The sequence below is a fragment of the Hydractinia symbiolongicarpus genome, chromosome 12, assembly GCF_029227915.1.
Source record: "Hydractinia symbiolongicarpus strain clone_291-10 chromosome 12, HSymV2.1, whole genome shotgun sequence".
Taxonomy (NCBI): domain Eukaryota; kingdom Metazoa; phylum Cnidaria; class Hydrozoa; order Anthoathecata; family Hydractiniidae; genus Hydractinia; species Hydractinia symbiolongicarpus.
Genome location: NC_079886.1, coordinates 7,723,126 through 7,749,203, shown reverse-complemented (window position 1 = coordinate 7,749,203; position 26,078 = coordinate 7,723,126). Strand labels below are relative to the sequence as shown.

The 26,078-nt window shown below is 31.8% G+C and overlaps 1 protein-coding gene across 5 annotated transcripts in view; it reads left to right on the top strand.

Annotated features, from left to right (window-relative positions):
* Positions 1–24,619, top strand: part of LOC130621138 (A disintegrin and metalloproteinase with thrombospondin motifs adt-1-like) — a 45,593-nt gene extending 20,974 nt beyond the window's left edge. For all 5 annotated transcript variants that reach the window (XM_057436449.1, XM_057436448.1, XM_057436450.1 and 2 more), the window contains 15 exons: positions 5,109–5,222; positions 6,642–6,750; positions 8,154–8,342; positions 10,607–10,780; positions 11,695–11,856; positions 13,854–14,024; positions 15,468–15,620; positions 17,470–17,652; positions 17,779–18,048; positions 18,437–18,589; positions 18,854–19,027; positions 21,109–21,279; positions 21,461–21,570; positions 22,490–22,554; positions 24,355–24,619. In XM_057436449.1, the coding sequence (XP_057292432.1) occupies positions 5,109–5,222; positions 6,642–6,750; positions 8,154–8,342; positions 10,607–10,780; positions 11,695–11,856; positions 13,854–14,024; positions 15,468–15,620; positions 17,470–17,652; positions 17,779–18,048; positions 18,437–18,589; positions 18,854–19,027; positions 21,109–21,279; positions 21,461–21,570; positions 22,490–22,554; positions 24,355–24,403 (2,247 nt within the window). In that variant the 3' untranslated portion in view covers positions 24,404–24,619. The remainder of the gene's footprint in view (positions 1–5,108; positions 5,223–6,641; positions 6,751–8,153; positions 8,343–10,606; positions 10,781–11,694; positions 11,857–13,853; positions 14,025–15,467; positions 15,621–17,469; positions 17,653–17,778; positions 18,049–18,436; positions 18,590–18,853; positions 19,028–21,108; positions 21,280–21,460; positions 21,571–22,489; positions 22,555–24,354) is intronic.
* Positions 24,620–26,078: the final 1,459 nt, after the last annotated feature.

Below are 26,078 nucleotides of genomic sequence, written 5' to 3'. Positions count from 1 at the left end.
GTGTGCACTAAAAATAGCCAAAAATATACAAAGAAAAAAAGTTATATTGCCTCTTACGGCAATGCATAAAGTATTTAACTATTCAAAGTTCCAACAGAAATATTATTTAAAAATACATCACTAAAAACAGTTTATATCCACTTGTTGTTAAATTTATTATTTTGATTAAGTTTTAGTTTCACTTATTACAAATACAATAATTTTCTCTGGTAAATAAGAAAAAATCATTAATGGTTACTATTAAAAAATTTTACCTGGGAAATAGGTGTTTAACGGCTACAAAGAACCCTAAGTGATTGTTATTTGAAAAATGGCTTATGAAATGAAGGCATACCAGCCAGGGGGGGCAGCGCCGAAATGCTGGGTTACCTCCGTTAAATGACAGATTAAGCGTTAAGCATTAAGATTTGTACATGGTTAAAAAATCTGTTAAAATATTAATCCTAACCTGTAAATATATATAAGACTTTAACATTTCTGCAACACAAACCTTTTAAAAGGTAAAGAGGTCCAAAAAAGACCTTTAAAATGCTACACATGGTCTCCCAAACATCTCCCAATCAGAACTTCATTTTAAAGTCATGAATGCAATCGGAAAATAATACTATAGGGGGTTACTATTTAAAATGACATATAAAAATAATGCAGTTTTCGATTAAATAAACCCCTTGGTTTTTCGGAAAGATGAAAGGAATAAGCTACCATTTAATCTAACAGACAGACAGACACATAGACACACAGTACCAAGCGATATAGACAAGTCAAAAGAAGTGATTAAATATGTAACTTTTACAACTTGCGTAAATAAATTAAAAGCTTTACACTCCACAGCAAAGTAAACCCACTATTGGTCTAACTTTGGGATGAATTTCACCAATTTCCTTCAGAACATCAGATTCATCTATGTAATGAATCAAAACAAGATGTTGTGTAGATTATTGCATTTCTCTCTAGATACTCCTGTTATTGTTTTATACTTTGTCTTTGCCTTACATATGTCGTTTTCCTTGCTAAATTTGGTTGATTTCACCATACCGTGGTATTACGTAGGTGTTAGATTTTCGTTTTTTAGAAACAACACAGTACCTTCCATAGAAAGTGATTGCGCTGGCAAGTGTATTAGCAGTTTTCGAACTATGAAAATGTTAATATGATCATGTCAATGTTATCTAAAAGTAACTTTGGATTTTTTGTTATGATGATATTATCTGCCGAAATTATTTCTCCCCAGTCAAATGTCAGAAGATGTTTTCAAGATTAGAGGTAACATTACCTAAAGCTAAGGAAAGATTCCTAATATTATTTTAAGAATCTCTGCTAGAATGGTGTTTTCCATTGTGAGCTATCTTTTCAATAGATTCAGTTCTCTTACAGATTTTATCACAAAATTGATTACTCTAGCTTCATCTGCTGATTCTTTGTATCCAATCTCAATTTTGATTTATGTCATTTAAAGTAGCGCCTCTTCTGCTTCCTACATATGTTATCATATCTTTGGAGCATATTTTGAAACAGTTTATCTGCATTAGAGATCCAGTGTAGCACTATCCAGTTATCTGTTGATTTATGCCAATTATAGATCTATGTACGATTTCTTCAGCATGAGTATTTAATATGGCAGCATGCAATTCTACACGAGGCTGCAACATATCTTTTAAGATGACACTTGACCCGGAAAGCATATTTTGACAGGAATAGTGATTTATGAGATGCATGTTTTTTACACATGTGGTAGATTAAAATGGTAGACTTTTTTTATGACTGTGATCTTTTTGTGACTTTCGATCTTGGTTTGTTGTGTCTAAATAGATGGGCAAGCTACAAATTTTTTCAAGTTTGCGTGACGACAGTCTACCTGCTCCTTGTCAAATCAAAAAAGAAACTTGACTAAATTTTGAATTGACTAAATTTGTCCTACGATCTAGAGTTATCAAATTTGAAAATTTACACCTTGACCCCAACCATAGTTATGCCTCATCTAGATATATATAATTTTATAATTCTACTAGTCGATAAGGCCCGTGGAGTAATCCACTTAGGCAGAAGGACAATGGAAAAATAGGTTGTTTTAGATTTTTTGAGAACAACAATTCTGTTTGCGAAGTTTCAGGATGTTGTACATCTTTTTACCGTCTCTATGAAGAACTACTTTTTGTATATCATCCATCTAATAAGAATTTCTTGTAGTTTGTTTATTTTATTCCTACCCTTAGCTAATAATTTATTAAGGCTAGAATCCAGAACTTGTTAATTGAGAGGCACCAAACTCAATGCAATAAAAACTACTATTCTAAACTGCTCTCCATGGTATGAAAATTCAGCCTGTTTGAATTTCAATTTGTAAGTTCTTGACGTATTCTAGATGATTAATTTTCTGTAACTTATCCTCCCATTGTATGACATCAATCTTGTCCTTTTTATTGCTGTCTAATCATTTTAGTTGCTAGTGATATGCCTTGAATCCTCAATTCTTGTTTCGCTCTAATTTAATCAAAATTTGCGCAGATGGTAGACATGTAGGTGTAACTTGATTTTTCATGTCAACATACACTGAACCATCATAATTTACTGCCCTACAATCTCTTAACACTCATTGATAAGTTACATAGAGAAAGAATTGATATAGGTAGGATAAATATGGTTTTTTTCCAAGGCCCTACAAATGGAGAAAGCTTTTGATAGAAAACTTTATCAGGTTGTTCCGTGTACTTTGGGAAAATTAGGTGTGGATAAGTGGCTAGAAAGATAGTTCAGTCTATGTACACCGATCCTGAAAGTCATGTCAGGATTAACGATTAATTTAGTGATGAATTTGGCATAAGAATTTGGGTACATCAGGACTGTGTAAGTAGTGCTCTATTGTTTGTTTTAGTCTCAGAAGCACTGGAATTTAGAACAGGGTATCTATTGGGAGTTATTGTATGCAGATGATTTTGTTCTAAAAACAAAATTGATGGAAGAATTAGTTAAAAAGTTTAAGTCATTACATATAATGGCGAACCACTTCATTACTGTATTGTCAACCAACAATTTGTAAATTCTGTCAAGGCCATCATTGAAGTACAGTTTTCTTTCCATGTTATGCTTTTTTGATAGTTTGATTATATCCCTCATTACATTAGTGATCTTACTCAATCTGGATGTCAGTTTTTCTTCATCATTGACTTTGGATAATGATTCCATTTTACTCACTCCACTTAACTTTTTGTCAACAGCATCTTGGTGTCTCCACAGGAATCATTAATCTGTGTCCAAATTTTATCTATATTATCCACATATCGAACTAAGGATAACGCTGTTCCATTAAGATGGTAATTTTTCAATAGATCAGGAATGATTCTTTTCAGAATAGTTCTAGAATAAACTTTTACAGTCAGTTTGATAAATATCAACACATTCACAATACTGGAGTATCAAGAGACGTACACATGTCAAAACAAGAGATTAAACATAAACTTTGACAAGATACATTAACATTATTGCAGGTTATATTTTTACAATCCTGCCTGCGAGGATAGTGTTGGTTTCCAACTCTTAACTAACTAACTAACTAACAACTAAGTTAATTGCAATTTCCTCAACCAGCTTTTTTACGCAAATTTTTTTTCGGAATTTACGTTGTTCATGTTACGACACCTTAGCCAACTGAGCTATTACCCTTGAGTTTTTACTCAAGGGTAATAGCTCAGTTGGCTAAGGTGTCGTAACAATATATTTAATTTGATGGCTTTTATATTAATCATTTGTGAAGTTAAATTAACGCAAAATAATTCCTTGCAATGAAAACGTTGTGTTGTGACTTTCAAGCTTTAAAAATAATCCTAATGAATTTCCCTGTTATAAGGATTTCATAAGATTGTAGGTGGTATTTTTGAGAAATAGCCAAAGGCTCTCAGAGGTATGGGACCTAAAAATTTCACATGCAGGTGTCTAATACATAAATATAAAAGGTCAGTAAATATCATAGCCATGCATCATATCCCTCACGCCAGGAACAGCTCTAAATCAATTTTCAGGTTTTGTAAAATGACCTGTTAATAAATTAAAAATATCTTGTTGATGTGTAATTGACATTGATTTGCAAGATAAGTTATGCAGCGCCTGCATCTTGTTGTTTATTAAGCCTTTTTAAACAACAAAGGCTACACAACAATTTTTTTACGATAATTACAAACGGAACCTAAGCTTAAACTATTTGCTTTCCAAATATATGGTTTTACAAGATGAATATTGACTGTTCTGGACACTTTTCTACCTGTTTTTCATTTTTTTTTTTAAAAAAAAGGGAAACAAGAACTCTAGCAGCATAGGGTTATGTGAAAAACTATTACCCATGTTGTTTATATTTCCTAAACTGCGAAATAAAATTATATAAAAGTACATTCTGAAATCCTGATAAATTTTCTAATGACAATAAACTGGGAAGAAATACATAAATTGAACACATTTTAAAGTTGCTCACTTTTAAGCCTAAAAGGTAAGGCATTTAAAGCTAACCACCTAAAAATTACACCATTTCAATCTACTCCACTTTGGTACTGAAACTGTGTTGGCTTTGTTTTTCAAGGTCTAGTTCAGAAGTTAGATAAAAAAGTTCCTTTTCATGTTTCTCTGTTGGATGTTTTTACCTTACACTTTTTTGTCATGATAATCTTAAAATGCTTGTATAGATATCAAGCAAAAATTGATTTCAAAATATCAAAATTGGTAAACAAATTAAATCTTACTGAAAAGTACTGAGACAAAAATGTTTTTTTGTTTTACATTATTCTCTCTTTTCCCATTTTTTTTGTCAAAACTTTATTCCTTTTTAAAAAAAAATTATTCTTTATAGGCTTAAATAAATGACGAAAGTAACGATTTGTAATGTATCCTTACGATGTTGAGTCAAACAAAACAATACCAAATTTTGACATTTTTTGTCATCTTTTTTAAAAGAGCTTTTAAAAAATTTAAAAAGATTTGTTAATCAACTTTTTAAGCTCTATGATATAAGTCCAACATCATTTTTTACCTCAGGTTCCCTTTTGTTGAGAACTCAGTAAGAAAAGATTACAAAAATCTAAATAATAATGTACTAAACTTACTGACTATGTTCTTTTCTTTAGGAACCTATCAATGATGGAAAACCTACAATTATTACCGAAATTATTATTCCTTCTTGTACAACACCTGTACAAATCAGTTTTTATAAATGGAACTCTGTTTATGCAATGATTTCTGTATGTAATTTTTAGTTTACGTAATGTATTGATTCAATGATTCTCTACTGTTCTAAAGTCTTCTAAAATTGCTTTTTCTGAGTCCTCAAAGATATTTTTAATTAATGTCTTAGTAAAATAATAATATGTTCTGAGTTAGAGTTATTAAATTCTGGTTTTTAATTAATTTTGGGTCTATTTATTTAATGGGGGGTATAATAAAATATGTGTTCAAGCTTTTATACCCTATTACGTCACTGGATATGATTCTTATTCTGCAAGCAAATGTTGTGGACAGGTTCGAATGCTTATTTTTCCAACTTTAAAGCGACTTCAAGGTGCCAAAGTTGTCTGTTTAAAAAAAGGGGTGTGTTAATTTAGTCATTTAAAGTGATCTAAATTCTTAGCGATAAAATGTGTATTTATGAAATTTTTGATATTTTTTAAATAAAAGCCATAAATATTTTCTCTGGTTGTTGCAAGAATTTAGGGGTTTCAATTTAAAATCACATAAAATAAATTTGTCCAACAGTTCTAATGCTGGAGTAGGGGTATTACTTAATGAAAGGATATTGAAGTTGTTTGAAAAAAAAATCTTAAATTAAATTTAAAAGTTGTCAATTTCATTTCGCATGTAAAACAAACAACAACAGAGAATAATTACATTAACAACGTCAAACTGTATGCTCCTTTAGTGTGAAAGTTTGGGGATCAGGGTCATTAATGTGTTATTGCTGCTCTAAATATTTCCTGGTTTTAAAAAAAATATGCAAAACTATGTAAACAAAAAATGTATTTGTTTAAATAAATTAAACACACACACACACAGTTCTACAATCTTGGACAAAGTTTTGTAGAAAAAAGCATTTTTTCCTTAATTTTTAAATTTGATCAGAAGTGTGAAATGGTCAATAGTTTGCAGTCAGAAGTAACCTGACTTACACATGCGTAAGCACGTTTGCACGACGAAATAATCCACGACGGGATATCAGCAACAATCAGCACATTTTATTAGTTTGGATTTAACTAAATGAGATAAGGAGAACATTTGCAAGTTTAAGATGTGTGAATCTAATATAGAAATGGCCTATGTAATTACTTGTGGCGACGAACCTGAAAATTAGGTGTCTTGTTTCAATAAATTTTGACCAGGACTGTGTTTGTTCAACATTATTCTGTAGTCTGTGTAGATTAATTCACAATTTTATGCTTTATCTTAAACTATTCGGGTTGCCCCACCCCTGTGAAATTGATGTTCAGCGTACATTTTTGAATTTACAGTCTTCCCTTAGTTGAATAAGTTAAAATGCGTTTTGTTTTTTCTAAACTCAAAATGAAAAGCAAAAAATTATACATCATCCCGCTTTACTTTATTAAATTTTTCTTAAGGTTCAGTTTTTTACATAATTGTCATTTTAAATTGTAATCCTTTTTAAATAGAACTGGTCTAAATTAAATGGCAAATGCACTTCTACAGAGCTTATTCTAATCATAAATGGAACTTTTACTATATCAGATGGAACAACCAATGTCACATTCAGAGGATGTGGTAAGTAGTGTTATTGTCTAAGATCTGAAGGAATTATAACAATGCCACAATATTATGATTAGTGTTGTTTTTGTGACCAAATTTTGTTTCACTTAATATATACATTTTTAAATACTTTAATAAATAAACTTTAACGAAAATTTTTGCTTCTTCTTAGTTCTCTTGCCACTTAGGACACGATATTTTTAACTAAAGATAGTATTCAGGTGGAGTGATTGAGTAATAATATTGCCAGTTGTAAGTTTATATCCATTTAGTTTTTGTAAGAAAAATTGAACCACAGGCACAAAAAATCTGAAACTGTGAAAAACACAGTTAAACACAGAATATCTAAAAGTTATTAGCTCCTGGATATTGGGAAAGGTTGAAAATCCAAATAAAGAAGTTCATACCGTTTAAATAATTTATAAGTTTGTACGTACCTTCATGCTTATTAAGGAGAGGCATGTGATGGCACGCGCACTTCTGCATACATGCAACCTGATTAAGACTTGCTTTTAATAGTGCATGCGAAATTCCAAATTATTGTCCAAGAAGTTGACCATTGTAACACACCTGACAGCATTTCTTAAACACCTAAAACAATCCTTCTGAAAAAGCCTGTACCTTATAATTAGTCAGTATCTCTTATATCAATTAAAAATGTTAGTCTGTGGCTGTAAATACCATTAAACATTGCATAATTACAAAGATTGACCACAATGATATTATTAAAGTTGGCGAAGCCATTGAGGGCCAAATATTCGAGAAATGTATAGGGTCATGTGCTTTTGACAAAAACGAGTTAAAATTATCGTTTAATAGATTTTTAAATGCATTACATCAGATAAGTGAAGCCATTGCATTGCAGATGTAACTTTACAGCTAAATAACTAGACAAATTGTTGGAAGTAACTCTGTGTGTGTGATTTTGAAAGTGCATTATTTTTTCGCATAAAACTATTCTGTCAGTTCCAAACTTTTACATTATTGCATTAGCTTGAAACCAATTACCCAATTAGGATTTGGATCAAATCGGGCTAATTTTACAACACAGGGTAAACCAAACTGCTTTGGAGTGGATAACATAATGACGTCACAATAAAACTTTTAAACTTTAATATCTCTGTAATTGTTTGTCCGAAACATATTCCTATGCATTTATCTTTCAGCCTTGAAAACTTTACACAGTAGGGTGACAATGAAACAAATTTTTTTTGACCGGTCATTGCTCACGTTATCAAAATTTTCTTTTTCTGAATGTTCCACAGGGCATTCATTAAGTTGTAATATATTCTGTAAGAAAATTAGAAATATAACCAAAATAATTATCAAATAATGAGGGTGAAATACAACTTTGTTTATTACTGGCATTGGAATTAACATTTTGTCATGGATAAAAAACAAGTTATCTTGACTTTTAGATGCACCAACTTGGTCTAAGAATGAAACACTTGTTAGCTGCAATAGCACATGTGAGAATGGAACTAAAACTAATGGTACTGAAGCACTCATCCAGAGATGCTATGATAATAAAATGCGACCAGATGAATATTGCGTTGGAAAGCCAGAAAATTTCACTAAAGATTGTCAAACTGAAGATATTTGTTTTTGTAAGTTGAATAATTCTTTAATTTGTTTTTAGATCTGAAATAAGGCTGATTTTGTGATTGTTGTTTTTCGATCTTGTATTTAAAGATATTTTAAGCACCGCAGTGCTTAAAATATCTTTGAAACATTTTGGGCAATCTCGTTAATAACAGCCATATCAACTTAGTTGGATGGGAAAGTCCACAGCCTACAATAACTATGTGATGCTCTCTAGGAAAACCGGCTACTTCGTTATTCCTATTTTTTGACATACGAAATACAGAAAATTCAGTATTTTTAAAAAAAAGAAATACGATTTCAAATTTTTAAAAAACATCCCTTTAAAATTTAAAAATCGTTCTAAGATAACAGGAAAACGTTCCTGCGAAGCTTAAAAATCACTCAATAATGATAAAAAAGCGACACAGCTATGTTAGGGGTTTAAAGTTCTAAAATCATCTCTCCAAAGCTTATAAATTGGCCTATTTCGTTCTGAAATTATAAGAAAACAATCCTTCGAAGCTTAAAAGTTGTCTTATCTCAAATATATAAAACTGCTAAATTGCCATATTTCATTCGAACATGACAAGAAAACGTCCCTTCGAAGCGTGAAAATCTCCGCATTTCTTTTAAAGCTAAAAAATGGCCGTATTTCATTCCAAATTAACGAAAAAACGTCCTTTGAAATCCGTGTATAACAATAAAATCAATAATAAAATAACGAAATAACAAATAATAAAATAACAAAAACACATACAAAAACTTTCACATTGATGTTTTTTTGTTATTAGATGATAAAAAACGGTGTATAAAGCTTGACCCCACCGTATTTTGTTATAAAGTTAAGATAGTGGGTTCGTAGAAAACTTAAAAATTGCTGTATTTCGTTGTATAGCCATAAAAGCACAGTTGTCATTAAACTTTTTCCAAAAACACTATAGCACGTTCCAGTAAACGTTAAACATTGATGTATTGCAACGCTCAGAAAGCTTATTACAGTACCGCTATCAGGAAGCCTAACATCGTGATCTTGTATCATGCGCGACACCCACGATCCACGATCCTATCGTGTCTGTCATGATTATAAAAATATTAGATATCAGATCGCGAAACTATCGTAATAAATTATCACTGTACTTCGAAATTGCTTCATTATCGTTAACTTCAGATTTTTAAAAATACAAAATTCATACTCTAAAAATACAGAATTTGTATTTTTGGAAATATTTTATAGAAAATTGTTTTAAACATTTCATAGAGTTAATCGATCATACATGAGTTGCTAAGGATAAACATGAAGATTTTAGCCAAAACTGTGAAGCAATTTGACAAGTTAAAAATTTTAAAATAGAGGTAGTCAATTACACATAAGTTTCTAAGGACTGTAGCTGTCGAAACATAGCCTAGAATATTCTTGCTTGTTCATGATATGATAATATCTATATTATTTATTGACAATGACTTAAAGTTGTTATGTTCTAAAATTTGATTATTATGATTAGCAACCTCTTAGCAACTATAGACTAAAATCAAAATTTTACCCCTTAGTAACTGACTGAGCAATTTGCTAAAATTATTATTACTAGTTGGTGGCTAATTGTGGTACTATTTTTCAGATGTATACAGTATTATTGCAATGGATTTTTTTCAGCATGTTCTCTTTAAAAATAAGTAGTTTTGCAGTTTCAGTAGAAAAATGTGTTCAGGAGAAGCAATTTCGTTCTCAGACTTTTTATTTTATTTTTACTATTTTATTTTTTTGTAATTTTTTAACTTACTTTATTGAAATAAATTATTTACCACTTTGAAATTCTCACAGTTAATGAAATTAATGAAATTTTAAGGGAATATTTGTTTTATAACATAAGATTACCCTCTTTAGGTATCCTTTTACAGAAAGTTTAGGTTTGTGTACAATTGGCATGCATAAAATAAATATGGAACGAGATGGAATTTTTAATATTCTTTTCAGATGCTGGTTACTATGGTTTCTTTTTTTTTCTAATTTATTTGGTTTATATAAACATGAAAGCTGCTTCTTATTTCAGCGATTATAAGCCTTTGGGCTTATATGGATGTAATTTTCTGTCAAAAGCCACAAAATGTATGTGCAAAAACAATAGTCTAAATTTGTTTTTTTAACACAAGAAGTTCTTATTTTTGTACTTAGTAACATTATTACTTTATAAAGAGGAAGATTTTTGAATTGTGTTCCAGAATTCATTTAATATATATATTCTTTTAATATATATGTATATATATATGACAAATTGGCTGATCTATTTAGATTATAAAGAATGGAGTTCGTGGGGAGAATGTGAAGGTACATGTGGACCAAACGGAAGGCAAAATAAAACCAGACATTGCTATGGCGACGAAATACAATACAATTCTACAACAAATTGCACTGGTAACGCCACTCAATATAGGAACTGCAACATAACAAATAATCCATGTCCGGGTATGTAATAGTATAGAAACATTAGAAATGAAATTTGTGGTTTATTCTTGAAACTGATAATACTAAAAGCAGTCAGGTAATTTCCTTTTTTCGTATTAAGGAATTCAAAATGTCATTATTGATGTTTATTGTATCATTACAAAGTGACTGGGAATTCAAGTTCACAAACTATATTTTTCAATCATCTAGATTTTGATATTTCAATTTTCTTATGATGAAATGTGAAATTCTTTCATCATCATCGTCATTGTCACATCATCAATCACCGTCATCATCACATCATCATCATCGTCGTTGTTGTCGTTGTTGTTGTCGTCGTCGTCGTCATCACCATCATCACCACATCACATCACCATCACATCACCATCAGCAGCGCTTTGACTTGGATATAAGGCTATTTTCTTGAAATATATCTATGAAATATATAGAAATGGTCTAGGAAAAGCCTACATACGTCCTTCAGGGAAAATAAAACTTATAAAACCTGGATTTGTGATATGTGATTATAGTCTTCTCATTTTTTTATTGACAATAGGATTTGACATAGGATTCCTTGGAATTAGTTTTGGTATTGTTTTGTTTGGCGAGCAAGCAAAATCAAATTATAATGTCATTGTTTTAAGAACAGTGGCTACTTTATTGAATAATCGCCATTACATTAAGTGGAAAGTTCCTGTAGGCTTGAAGATTTTGAGCTCAGCTACAGTTAGAAAGATATTGATTTAATGTCTTGCCTAATTTTGAGCTAAAATACTACTGGGTGTGAAATATAAAAACATCTCAATTTTTTTATTATTTTTGTTCCAATTTTTGTCAAAAATCAACCCTTTTTTGTTAAGTGGAAAAATAATTTCTGCTGACACGAGATAATTCAATTTTGTTTAAATCATACCTTTCTTTATGATAATTTATAGAATACACACCATGGGGAAATTGGAGTACAGCATGCGGAGCAGTTAATGTGACGAGAAACAGGACATGTTTACATAATGGTACTGAGGTCAATGCAATGAGATGTAAGCACTATTTAAAAGAGGATGCAATGCAAGTTAAAATAAATAATGTTTTGTGCTGCAGTAAGTGAATTTAAACATTCTATACCCTTTGAATATAATCTAATTTAGTTTCAGTTACATTTCACATGTTTTATGATATGATTAGCCTGGTCGTACTAAGATCCTTTTTTAAAATATCTTGTTCTACACCCAAACCATAAACAGGTTGGCATCCTGTTATAAAAAGCTAAAAATTACACTATAAGTTTTTTTCATGTCAAGGTTAGGTGTAAAAAATTTTTTTTCCATTGATTAGATGTCAACACTTTGACTGGCTTAAAAAGTCTTTGCGTGAAAGAAGTTTGACCTTTTAGATGTCAAAATATTTCACCAATGTATGCTGTCAGTTTTGTTAATTGGCTAGTTGCCTTACTTAACAAATACACCAGCATCTCTGTGTAGCAAATCTTTATGTTAAACTCAAAAAGAGTAAATATGTTAATATTCCTTCAATTTTTTTTCAATCTTTGGCCATCATTGCAGTTTCATACAGATGTGTCTTGAAATTAGTGTTTTACTTTATGTATATTGTTCCATAAAAAGTCTACTTATTTCTTGTGTGTAGTGGTTTTATTACACGTGCCGTGAAAGATTATGGAAATATTTTTTCAGTTTTTATGTTCTTGTTTCCATATTTCACATGACTTTGGTTTGGGCTGATGTAATATAAGAGAACTACAAAAAACAAAGGAAATTTGATTTGATTTTAAGAATAAGAAAATGATTAACATGCTTATCATGTAAACTGAGCATAAATCATTGCATTAGGTATACTCAGTAGATTATTGTTCAATTTCAGTCATGGATCATAATTTTTTTTGTTTTACAGCGAATAATGTTATTGCAAGATATATTGTGATTGTGTAATTTAATTCATGAAGACTTTCCTTATTTTGAATGATCGAACACAACTCTCCCTTAACGCTTCATAAAGACACAGTTCACCTCTATACATTCCCAACGATGGAGAGTACTAACTCTTGAGAAGAAAATTTTTGGAATGAATTTTCCGATATGTTCTCGTTTGTCAAATAAATATATACTTATGATAAAACGTGCTTACTGAAAGAACGCACGTAGCTAGTTATGAAAAAAGTTATTTCTATTAAAATAACTTCATTAAGCAACAAAGTCAAGTTATTTTTTTTACTAGTACAATTTTTGTATTTTGGTTACAAAAAGTGAAATAAAACTTTTACGGGGGATACCAAATCATTCTTTTTATACGTTTCATAAGACTTAAAGCATTCTTTTACAATTCTTTTACAGCCAAGTACTTCTAATGGAATTGCTATATGGAAAACAACTGTTGAATCAAACAACTATTGCAAAGCATCATATTTTTTCTTTGATCAGATGTTTGCAAAATATCATATTTTTTCTTTGATCAGTTCTGCAAAATATCATCTTTTTTCTTTGATCAGATTTGGCAAAATATATTATTTTTGCTTTAAAGAGTTCTGCAAAATATCATATTTTTTCCTTGATCAGTTCCGCAAAATATCATTTTTCGTTGAACAGTTCTGCAAAATATTATGTTTCTTCTTTGATTAGTTCTGAAAAATATCACTTGTGTCCTGCGTTTGTTAGTACAAAGTTTTTATGAAGTAAATTATTCACATTTTTTTGCTACAACAGAATGTTTGGTAGGACTTACTTTGCAAAATTAATATTCCCTTAAATATTAGTGTCCTTATGATACATCTGTAGTCAGTGCTTTTACAGAGTTGTAAGGCTTTTAGCATTTGTCTTTTACGTGTGTGCATGAGAATCTTGAATAATTGCACAAATTATAGCTAAAAAACTGAGCAGAAGTGAAAGAAATGGGTAAAAGGGTAAAATATGTTTAATCACCATAAATTACATTTTTATTTCTACGTGTCATGAATTTACTGGTCTTTAAAAAGTTCATTGAGATGAACTCAGAGTGTCCAATATGTGCGGTGAACTGTGTAGCACTTAGATTGGATATCTTTGTATGATATAAAATAGCATCTTATTCCTGCTCTTTATTGCAGCACAACGTGGTTGGGAGATTCTGCATCCTTGCAATGTAACATGTGGAAGTTGTACTGATGTATGGATAAAGCATTGGTGGTATCAAAACACCTCGAAGGCTACTGATTCAGAATGTGAGAGTGATGGACCCCCTCCAAAAAAAAATGAAACACGTCGGATACAGTGTAACAGTGAGTACCTTTTTATTACGTGTACGAAATTGCATATGTATAAGTACAATTGTACACGCTTATTTTTTCTTAAAAGCCAGTAAAATTTGACCCCAAGCTGGCTGTTCCTATTTTTTTAACTTTTTTCCAGCTGGATTTGTTCTTATTTAGTTGTAAATAGCAAGAACATAACTTCCGAATTCAACCTCTCTTTGTTCTTATATGTAGTTGTTTTTTCTCAGAATTTTCTTGAACTAGTCGTTAGCCCGTGGAAAAATCCACGGGTTCGCCCGTTGCAGCTAAGCTAGCATTTTGCGTGACAGACAGACGGACGGACGGACGGACGTATACGAGCATTATAATATAGATTTGTGTATTTTTATGAAATAATTGGCTGTTTTTTGTTGCTGAAATAATCACGCTAATTTGAAAATTATTTATTTTACAGTTACTATAGGGAAGGAAAAAAAACGATAAAAAAATTATTGGTACTTATGAGAGAGAATTGTGAGAGAATTCATATCTTGTATTGTCCTTATTTTATGGGAAATTTTTTGTTCTTATTTTTAAAGCCAATGACTTCAGCCTCAGACTGTTTTTATTTTGGTCTTATCTAAGGCTTGTGTTCTTATGAAATTGTTCTTAAAAATCAAAAAGTGTGTTAACTGATAACAACTTGTAGTTTATCATCTTTGTTTTGTTTTTTGGGATAGAGGATACTTTTGTTATTGTTGCTATTTTTTTGATGCTGTTGACGGATTTTAACTTTTCCCACTTTAGTGGAGCTACTTTTAACAGGTGAAATCGCTTCTGAAGTCGAAAGGGACGATTTTAAATCATTTTTTAATATAAGTGCGCCGTTTATGATATGATATGAGTCTATGATAACAAGAATCCTCTTCCTAATGTGCTAAGTTTTTTCACTTTTTATCTATATTATAGTTCTCGCTGTATCTGTCGTCTGTGAGCCAAAATGATAGCTGCGAGTAGCGATGGGCGAATGATTTGTCTCTTGGGTTAACAACTGGTTATTCAATATATTTTAAACTTTTTGGCGCCATTTTTGAACAGAAGACTTTCTTAATTATTTAAACGTCATTATTACAGCTAATTATGTTTTTGTTCTCTTTTAAATTTTGAGTGGACTAAGTTAGGGCGACGTTGTGATTGGTTGGAAAAATATTTAGATAGATGTGGGAGTTTTTTCACTGCTTACTTTTTGCCTTACGAAACACTTGAAATAGCTGCACCGCTAATATCACGTATCGGTTTGAAATGTAGTTAAAAGATTTCATTTGTTTTAAATTCGATTCGAATATTTCTGCGCATGCGGATATACAACAAGCGACAATTTAAAGACCAGCGAACCTGATTTTTCCAGGGGCTAACGACTAGTTTAATCAATTAAAACGATCGGTTGCTTTATCCATTTTTGGTTACTAAGTTTTCCATTTTTTCTTTCAGCTTTTGGTGAGTGGGGTGCTTGGTCGGCGAACTGTTCAAAAACATGTAATACTGGATACAAAGTAAGATCCAGAGAATGTTTTTACGAAAATAGTGAAATTTGCAATCAAAAGCTTACAGAAACAGAAGACTGTAATACACATTCTTGTCCAGGTAACTTGTTTGCTTTTACCTTTTTGCACATGTTTATATTCTTTATGTATTTCATACACAGAAATATTCTTTTCTTAGCACCATGATTCTTATTCACGAATATTTATACAGGATTGTTCGTTAGTTTTTAACATAAAAATATGTAAATACCGTTGTCAATGGACTCTTGCTTTAAAAAATAAATATAAATAAATATAAAAGTTAATAGAATTAATTTTTATATACATATATAGAATATAGCGAGAGAGACAGATAAGAACAACGATATACATTTTTCTATTGAAAAAGTTGATTAAAAAATCTTATATATAGGGATTGAATAGTACGTTGGAGTACTTTTGTGTTGAATTTAATCGAGTGCATATTTTGTTACCTACTTCATACAAGCATGTACTGATTAATTTCAAATAATTCTTAATTAATTGTTGGAAAAAATAGTCAGTAAAAACCTTGTATAGAAGCCAACTTTTTTTGGTGGCTTCATTGACTAATTTTTTTAGAGCCTCAAATAGCTATAAGAGTTGGATCAATTTGAATTTTAAGTTGGAATTGTTAAATAAAAAGGAAAGTATTTTAACGTCTAAAAAAATCGTTTTCTAATAATTTTCTTTCAGAAATTATTCGACAAAAAGTGAGGGGGATGTTGTAAAATATTGTCAGGAAAAATTTGCTACATTTTGTGCGAGTGACTACTTACTAGCTAAAAAAATTGTCGACACTCTTTAGTTAGTCGACTTGTTTTACTGATAAGGTAATGCTTTATCTATTAAAACGCGATGATGTTTAAAATGTTCTCTCAGTCAAACTCTCACAGAAGCAACCTTCGATTTATAATTATGACAAAGCCGTTTTAATATATTTTAAAACTTTATTTATCCTAGGAATTTTGTTGTTTCTTTTTATATTAAATATATCAGGCTTGAGGTTAGAAAACAAAGATTTTGTATAAAAATTAGCCCTGATTTATGAAGAGCTCATTGCGTAAACAGTGTGTTTTTATCTAAAATCATCATAGCTAGCCTGATAAATACCGACCTTGATACTGATTGGTTTAAAAATATCACGTGGTTTTAGAGATTTATTAAACAAGAATAAAGTTACAACAGCATTGTTTATAATTTTTCAAGAAAACCTCTTACGAAAAACGGTGCATAAAATAATTGATTAGTAAGTAAGTCCAGGGTAGGGTGGTCACACCTAAAATTAGTAATTCCACCGTGTTCACACTTCCTAAAATTATTAAGTAAGACCAGGGTGTCCACACCTAAAAATAGCAAGTAAGTAAGTCCAGGCTGACCACACCTAAAATTAGTAAGTGAGTTCTGGATAGCCACACCCAAGATTTTCTAAATTTGAACTTGAATATTAGTTTCTCCTAAAATCTCCTAAATCAGTGTATTTTATTTGTTTTTACTAGTAACTTTTTTATAATTTAATTCCGCAATTCAAAATGAACAGTCTCGTTGACATTGAAACAAGGAAAGGCTTACCTCTACTCAATAGCAAGAATGGTTGGGAAATTTCTAAAAAGAATTTTGTTCATTAGACGGTTCTTACTGTCAATTTATTTCATTAAAAGATCTGAAGTTCTGCGCACAACCTGGTTCTTTTCTAGTCTAAGGGAGAACAGCATCTTTGCTTTTTATTGTTGTTGTTTTTATTTTATGTTGTTGTTTTTATTTTATGTTGTTTTTAGAGGTAAAGGTAGGTACTGGGGTGATTCCTGCACATGTCCATTGAAAAAAAATACTATTTTCTCCAACATAAATGGTTCCGCCCTTATTTCATAAGTTTCTTGTCATTATTGCCATCTAAATTATTCTCTTTGTTTTCTTTTATAACCTTGCAGTGAATGGAATGTGGCGTGAGTGGTCAGACTTTTCAATTTGTAGCGTAAGCTGTGGAAACGGTACTCAAACGAGAACACGTCAATGCATCCCGCCTTCGCACGGAGGATTAAATTGCACTGGGTTTCAAGGCGACGTTACTGAGACAGAAACCAAGCCTTGTTATACTAATACAACTTGTCCCGGTATGAAACTTTAGTGCTCTCGGAAGTAACAAGACGAGAGATTAAGTACTTTACTTGTCTAAATAATTAAGTTTTCTATTTTAGAAGCAGACTTTTGCGAACACTTTTTCATCTTTTTTATAATAGGAATTGCGTCGTCAGCTACAAACCAATCTTGCGACGACCTGTGTGCTTCTAAAGACTTGGTCTGCGTCAACACATGGCCCACATTGATGAACAAAAGCAGCATTTTTACTACAGCTGGCGTTGTATGCAAAACATCTGATTTTAACACAGCCGATGGTCCAAGTTATAATACAAGTGGCCATTGTAGGGGCTCCGCCGGCGGTGGTCAGTATAACTGTACAACAATTGCTCCAGATCATTACAGACGCTTGTGCAATTGCGTTCCACAGGGTAACTACGTTATTTTTTGCACTAAAATATTTAATACGGTTGTCCAGAACAGCCTTAATTGAGCTTGTTACCTTCCTAACATCCTTTTAAAGTATCAGAAATCAAAATACATTTAAAAGAAATGTGTTTGGATGGTTGTTTCTTCATTGTTCTACAACACGCTCACGACGTCCAACCTCTTCTTAATCAAGAAATTAATGCTTTGTTAGAGGGAAAGTATGTGTCTGTCCACCGAAACAAAATGTTAAATGCATGTATATTTTCGTAAATTTACCAGATGGTTGTCCACAATCTTACATCGTTTCAAATTATCTGTGACACTGTTAAAAACATGTATGGTTTTTTGGGTGTGGCTTTAGTACACATGACTGATTTTTTTTTTTTGTAGATGAACTTGTTATGGGAGAATGGTCAATGTGGGGAGCTTGCTCGTTATCGTGTGGTCTTGGTGTAAAACAGCGATCGCGAAGTTTGGTTGTAACCAGTGATGACACAGTTCAGTACAGCCAGAGCAGCAGTTGCACATTGATGGCATGCCCAAGTAAGATATAAAAGTTCTTTAGTTATTATCTCTATCCAATCAGATTTTTTTTATTTTTCTATTTTAAAAATACGCTAAAATTTATGGGTGGTTTCGAATAATAGCCAATGTATCATACTAGGAGAAAGGTGATGCTTAAAAATATGCTAGAAGAGTGGACTAAATAATTGCAGATGTTTCAGTAACCTTTGCGGAATATCTATTTATTGTTTGGCGGGTTTTAATAAGAAGCATTGTAATGAGGCTAATGTTTCTGTTTTATAGTTGATGGTAAGTTCAGTGAATGGGGGTCGTTTTCAAAATGTAATGTGTCATGCGGGTATGGTAAGAAGTCCCGCCGTCGTGCGTGCGATAGCCCGCCACCACAAAATGATGGAAATGATTGTACTGGTGTTACTGTTGATTGGGAAACGTGTGGTGATCCGTTAGTTTGCCCAAGTAAGTTTTATCTCCATGGAATTAATTTTAGCGAGAACTTATTTTTGCAGATCTTTTTTCTCTAGAATTTCACGGGAAAAAGGGAATTTATCTTTAGGGATTCAGTGTTGAAGAGAGTGTAAAGCTTGGTCCTCACTATGGGCTAACGATCAGTTAACCATAGTGCGCATAATGTGTTAGCCGATTTTAACTTTTGGGCTGCGGGTACCTGATGTATTTGTTTCACGTTCACACTACGGTGTTAACTCTTGTAGGCGAATTTAATGCGAGAAAGAAAAAAAAAGAAAGATAGAAAGAAAGTCTTGTTATTAATACTACTTCGAAGAACTCGACGTAGCCTGGAAAGAAAAGAATTAACAAAATTACGAAAAAGGAAACGACTTTGGGTCAGAAAGGCAGGGAAAATTTTTCATTCTGAACGCCAACTCTTCTTCTTTTTCAAACGTCATATTTTTATTTTTCTCAGTTATTTTGGTTTTAAAATAGCCTTTCACAACGAAACATAGTGCTATTTTTAAAAACATAGATCGCTTTGAGCACGATTTATGTCGGCTTCCTTTGAAGATTGCTGAAAGTGAGCTTATCCTACTGTTAGCCGAAAAAAAATTCAAAAAATTTTGATTTAAAAAAATCGGCTAAGGATGAGTTCAGCTGTAATTGTACATTTTACGTTCACACTATGGGCTAAGGCTCATAGTGTGAACCAAGCTTAAAGATAATAAGCTAATAAGGCAAATTTGGATATTTCGCGAGAATTTATTTTCGCGGGTCGCAATTTTCAGATAAATATAAAGTAAGAATAAAAGAAAAAAATGAATGATATCGTATATAAATTGTTGGTACATTAGGTTATATATCTTTTATATTAACTCCAAAAGTACTAAATAAATAAAATTATAATGGATGGATTATAAAAAAATAGATATCGTTGTTTTTTGTATTAAAATTTTCCCAGATTTAGCGTAAACAAATATTTAAATAAAAATATCGGAAAATAAAGAAAATATCACAAGATTTTATTTTCACAGGTTAGACTAATTTGGAAATTCCGTGGCACCTTATTTCGCAGATCAGCGGTATTTAGACTTTTCGCGGGAACTTATTTTCGCGTTTTTTGCAAAAATCCGCGAGAACTGCGAAAATTAATTAAAGGTAGAATGAACTGTGTGTTTGATTTTAGTACTGATTATGAAAAAGTAACATTGTCATAACAACTGCAGAAGTGATAAACGTGAAAAAATTCTACAATGATCATTACACTGTTTTATAATTCGTACTTTTTTGTGATCACTCTATAATAATTTTCGTGTTTTATTATTTTCAAAATTGTAGCTGGATCGATACTTGTCCTAAGAATGCGGGAAATAGCAATTTTCAGAGAATGGACGACGAGTAACATGGCGTTGACGGGCGAACCCGCAGATTTGTTCGCTAGTTTAAAAAGTTTAGATTCTTCTTAATTAGAGTTATCGTAATTCTGACTTGAAACACAAGTTAGTTTAAAGAAAATGTACTTTCAACACTCTAAAACTCGAGTAAATCCGAAGAAATACATGTATTCTAAAATCAGCTAAGTTTCACGTCCAACCTAAGGTTGTTATTGTAAGTTAAAAAAAAAATGGCCTGTAAGAACTACATTTTTAGGCATCCGTAGGGTTAAAATTCTTCATTTATTAAGCATATGCTAAGCACTATGTGAAGCCTAAGAAAATGTTGGTAGGTTCTTACGTTTTTCTTTTTATTCTTATTCTTTATGTCTGAATTAACGAGTATGTAGTGAGATTTAAGTTGTAATTATGGATGTTCAAAATTTAAATGCATATTGCATTCTCTTCCAATAAGCATATTTTGAGATCATGTGTGCTTTTATAAGCATATTCCAATAAACCTAACCTCATTTTAGAATTTTAAATGCTTCTGAAAGAACATGTATTGTTCTTTAAAAAACCGTTTTTCATTTCACGAAAAAGGGTTACACATTTAAGCGTCCATTTCACCTGCCATATTTTTCGAAGGTGTTTTTTGTTAGATGTCTCTAAACCATCAGTTTGTTTTGTGTAATTTCTCATTGTCTTCTGTAGTAAACGGAAATTGGACAGAATGGAGTGCGTTTACATTTTGCAACAAACCCTGTGGCAACGGGACTAGGACACGATATCGCACATGCAACAACCCAGCACCTCAGTTTGGAGGTGAACTTTGTCAAGGGGATGCAACAGAATCATTGACCTGCGTAACTCATCCCTGTACACGTAAGTTTTTCGAACAGAACTTGTTTTTCTTTAAATTATTAGGCCCAAACGTTTCCATCGCGGCTCAGTGAGACATTGTTGCCCAAATCAGTCAACTGTTACCTTAAATTGTCAATCTCCTCATTTTTTTCTCTTGTTATTTGAAGTGACTTGGATTTTGTTATGACTTTCCCTTTTGTAGCTGTTAAGGTTATCATTGGGGTGGAATTTGTGGATGAAAAATATCACGACTTTTATGACAACCTGCATGCTGAACCGACAGAAGAATTAAAGAAAAAAATTGAAAGTCAGGTAATTTGGTTCTTCGAATACACAATGTTAAGGCTGCATCCCATTATCTGGACTGAATAGACCGAAGCAGGATCAGATCAAAACTAATTCAGTCGGGATCTATAAACAATTTTCACTCCTTTCTGCATGAATAGTGTCAAAAAATGATCTTTTAAAATGGAAACAAAAAATTATCGGCTCAAATAACAAAATCGTTAGATTGCTTATATTAAAATATAAGAGGATTTTCACTTTTTCCAACAACATTTAGCAAATACATTTTTAAGACCGAAAATGTCAGGCCCAAAAATTTGTAATAATAATAATAATTAATAATAATAATAATAATAATAATAATAGTCCGTAGCCCGTGGAAAAATCCACGGGTTCGCCCGTTCTTTTCATACCGCATTGCGTGCTTCTTGCTATTGCGCAGCTAAGGCACCATTTTGCGTGCCAGACAGACAGACGTATACGGGTATTATAATATAGATAATAATAGAAAACATTTTCGTATCTTCGCGATAACTCTTAGTATGCATGTATTTATTTTTTGTTTGTTTGTTTATTTTTAATTTCTGAATTCTTCGTGTATTCTTAGAATTGCATTCTTTAAACAGTGCATGCGCATTCACGAATAAAACAAGAACTGCTTTTTGTTTAATCTATATTAAAATACCCGTATGCGTCTGTCCACAAAATGGTAACCGCAGTATCGAGACACACGAAATGCGTCTGATAAAGGACGGGCGATCCCGTGGATTTATCCTCGGGTTAACGACTAGTTTTTAATAATTGATTTTCATCGAAAAATCATTTCTTCTGTCTATGCGTGGCTAAAAATTCGTTTCAATCCAGATATGTGAAAACCAGCGTTGAACACAATTCACGTTTTTTAGAGCAGATCCAATTTAAACTTCTTTGCAAAATCATTTTCTAGATTCGCAAACTTTACGAGAAGAAGTTTCCGAACATAAAAATTAAAGTTATACCACACAGCTTCAAGTAAGTATCATTTTGTGTTCCACTACAAGATTTAGGCGGAGATGGTGTAGTGGTAGCACATTCAGCTTGTAATAAGGTTTTAGGTTCAACTCCTCATTCCGGCGCACTTTAAATTGTATTGTTGTCAGCCAGTACACTCCGGCGCACTTAAAATTGTAGTGTTGTCAGCCAATACAATCCAGCGCACTTAAAATTGTAGTGTTGTCCGCCAATACACTTCGGCACACTTTAAATTGTACTGTTGTCAGTCAATACACTCCGGCACACTTTAAATTTTATTGTTGTTGACTAAATGTCAAAATTTGATTTTCCCTTTAATATGACATGAAATCTGAAAATACGTAAATTCTAATATCTTGAAAACGAAAAGAGTTTAACAAAAGAATATTTGCATCATTACACAGTTCTTTTCCGTTAATTTAATTCATAATATATTAAATATAACAGTAGAAAAGTAGAAAGAACAATAGTGTTCCAAATAACGTAATTAAAACAATAACAACCAAAAAACAAAGATAGAAATAAACAGCATGTACTACCTACACTTTTTTTTTATAAAAAGTTAATTGTTTTGCGCTTCGTCCCAAACATTGTTTAGTTTTTGTGTGCCTGGTTATAGATTGTACGGCGCGAATTGTTTATTTGTAAATAAGCTGTGACTCCGCTGTTTCACGCTATCGGCAAGGCTTCAGGGTTTACAGTTGGGTTTTATATCTACAAACTGTATTTAGGACTTAAATTTGCCCCATGTAAATTGTTTCTAATTTGACCAATTGTTGTCCCAGCAAATTGTTTAATTTTCGAAGATTTATTCGCCGTAATCAATTGTTTAAATATTTTGCAAATTTTATGACGATTCTTTATATTTGGCATTACTTAGACAAAAATATGTGTAATTGAATAAATATTAGATGAAGAAAAAATAAATAAAAATCACTAAGAAGAAAAGGCAGTGTTTTTTGATTTCCGCCATCGAAGGCGGAATCTTTAAAATCGCCTGAGGAGATAGAGAGATAGAGAGATGGATAGAGACAGCGCAGCTAGACTGGACGTCCCAAACTTATCCAGGCTAAAGCCTAAATCCCTCGTTGAAATTGTTTTATTATCCAATGAACAATACTTTATTTTAAGTTTTTATGCTATCGAAAGTTAAAGCTCGTGCAGTATAGCATAATGAAGATCGTCTTATAATGCGCCATCTTTGATGTTATTAACGTTTCCCTTTAATAATTACGTCACTTCCTTCTGTACAATTTTTCAAGCACGTAGACTAAAGCTTTATTCAACAGAACTAATTAATTATTCATGAATTTTAATTTAAAGAGGAATTGTGGAGGCTGAATATTTTTTGTGAAAGATAATGTATTATAGCTATAAAATCGTGACAAGTGTGTTTTAAAAGGAAAAAAAAAGAATATGTAGTCAGAAAATAACCTTTCGTAACTGATTACGTAAAAAATTTGCTGCCACCTTTAAAGATATTTTCCAAGTTGTTTTTCAGAGAAAAAGAGAAAATAGATAAATTTTCAACCTTGCCGTTGTTCTTTTTTTGTTTTTATTGTTCATCAATTTTCAGGTTTATTATTTTTCTTTTAAAATTGTTCTTATAGAGAAATGAAGTTTATGTAAGTTAAGTTAGCTATGATCTACAGTTACAATAATAATCAAAAATTGAATAATTTTCGAATATTCAATGATTTTGTTCCCCCATATTACTCAGTCCTCTTCAAAGTTTAGTACGTTTTCAGATTATTTGCGCCTTCTTCGTGTTTTTAAATCAACTATATTGTTATTTGTTAGGAAGGGTAACAGCAGTGCAACTTCAGACAAGGAAAAGGAAAAAAAATGAATCAATACTGAGGTTCAAGGATGAAACTTGTAAATACTTATCGAACAAAGTTTGTTGATATATGCAGTCTAGTGCTCGAGCTGATCATGCCTCGCAATTGTGCTCGGATGCAAGACAATGAAGAATACTGAAGTTGAAACTGGCTTTTCATTCTTCAGTATTTTTATGTAAATTTTAGTTTGTCTTTTGTTTTAATTTAAAACCCATCAAGCGTCACTTTTGTATTAAATCTTCGGGGCGTGATGGTTTGGAGTATTTAAAGGTCTATTTATTGTAATCTTTTGTAATATTTTAAGGCGTATTTAAGAAATTATTGTTTTTTGGGGTGGGTTTTGGTCAGGAAAAAGTCATATAGTTTAGCAAGTTTAGGTCTGGTGGAACCCCTTTAAATCATTTTGGTATTTAATTAATTATTTTCACGAAGTTTGTATATATCCCACCATTTTATTTACAAGAAAATAAAGTTCCTCCTGTAAAAAATTCTTTTTTTGACTAGCCACCTGTGAACAGACCCAGCCCACGACTTTTCCAGCCTTTATTGTAAACATTCGTCTTGACATTCAAAACTGTTACTTTCACGCAATCTTAGTCCATTACTTCATAAGCGTGGAGGTATATTTTTGATATAGCATTCAAAATTTGATCCATTGGAAGTAAATAAAAAGAAAAAGTATTTTCCCCTGTCCGAGAGAGGCGTTTAAAAGGAAGGGCGCTCTTTTTCCCTTTCTCTTGTCAATGGAATGCGCATTTTTCACATAACATTAATATCGCCATCGTTCTTTATATTAAAAGCAGACGCCATCCCCGTTTCCGGGGTTTGTTACCTATGTCAAAGCCCTAGCTTCTTACTCGCCTCCGGCCTCGATGTCAAAATGTCAAAAGCCCCTGAGAACAAGGTTGAGCAGACGCAGCATTCATCAACCATATCTTCTTCACTGTTTGGAATCAGTTTTTATAAAGATTCTTATTAAATTCAACATTCATGTTTCAAAAAACATACATTTTTAGGGGTCCTTTTAAAAGAGGAGGTGTCTAATAGAAGGGGGTAGGCTTCTAATAGAAGGGGGTGTTTATTTGAAGCATAACTGCACACAATAGCATGGCAATTGCAATTTGTCCCATAGGACATAATATTTTGTTGATTTAATGGACAATTTGCAACTAAGTATCCTCTAGCGTTAACTAAACGGCGGAAAAATTTCCATAAGGGTATGTTACAGGTTAAAGAGTGGTTTCTATAAAAATTTCCTATTTCGTATTTAAATCTTTGGGTAAAAATAAATAATGTCACGTTTTTGAGATAAGTCAGTATAATAAAGGCTCCCTATTTCCAAAAAAAACATTTTGCAAATAAGTTTTGATGGAGCATATCTCCTGGACCCCTTGATGACCTTGTTTAGAAGTTGGACTATATTTGGAAATGCATTTCAACTACGCAATAAAAATTGCCTTGTTGTGATATTATTGCTCTCCTTCTTTGAAGCCAAAACATAATGGACAAGGCAATCCTTGATATTTTTTTTAAATTACCCAGACAAAATTTAGTAGAAATCGTTTGAAATTAAGGTAATTGTTCGTATTCGTATTCCCAAAGCACCTAAGGTTAGAAATCCATTTTTGCGAACAATGACAAGATGTTTGACAAATTTCTAGTGTTTATGGAGCAGTGTTTATA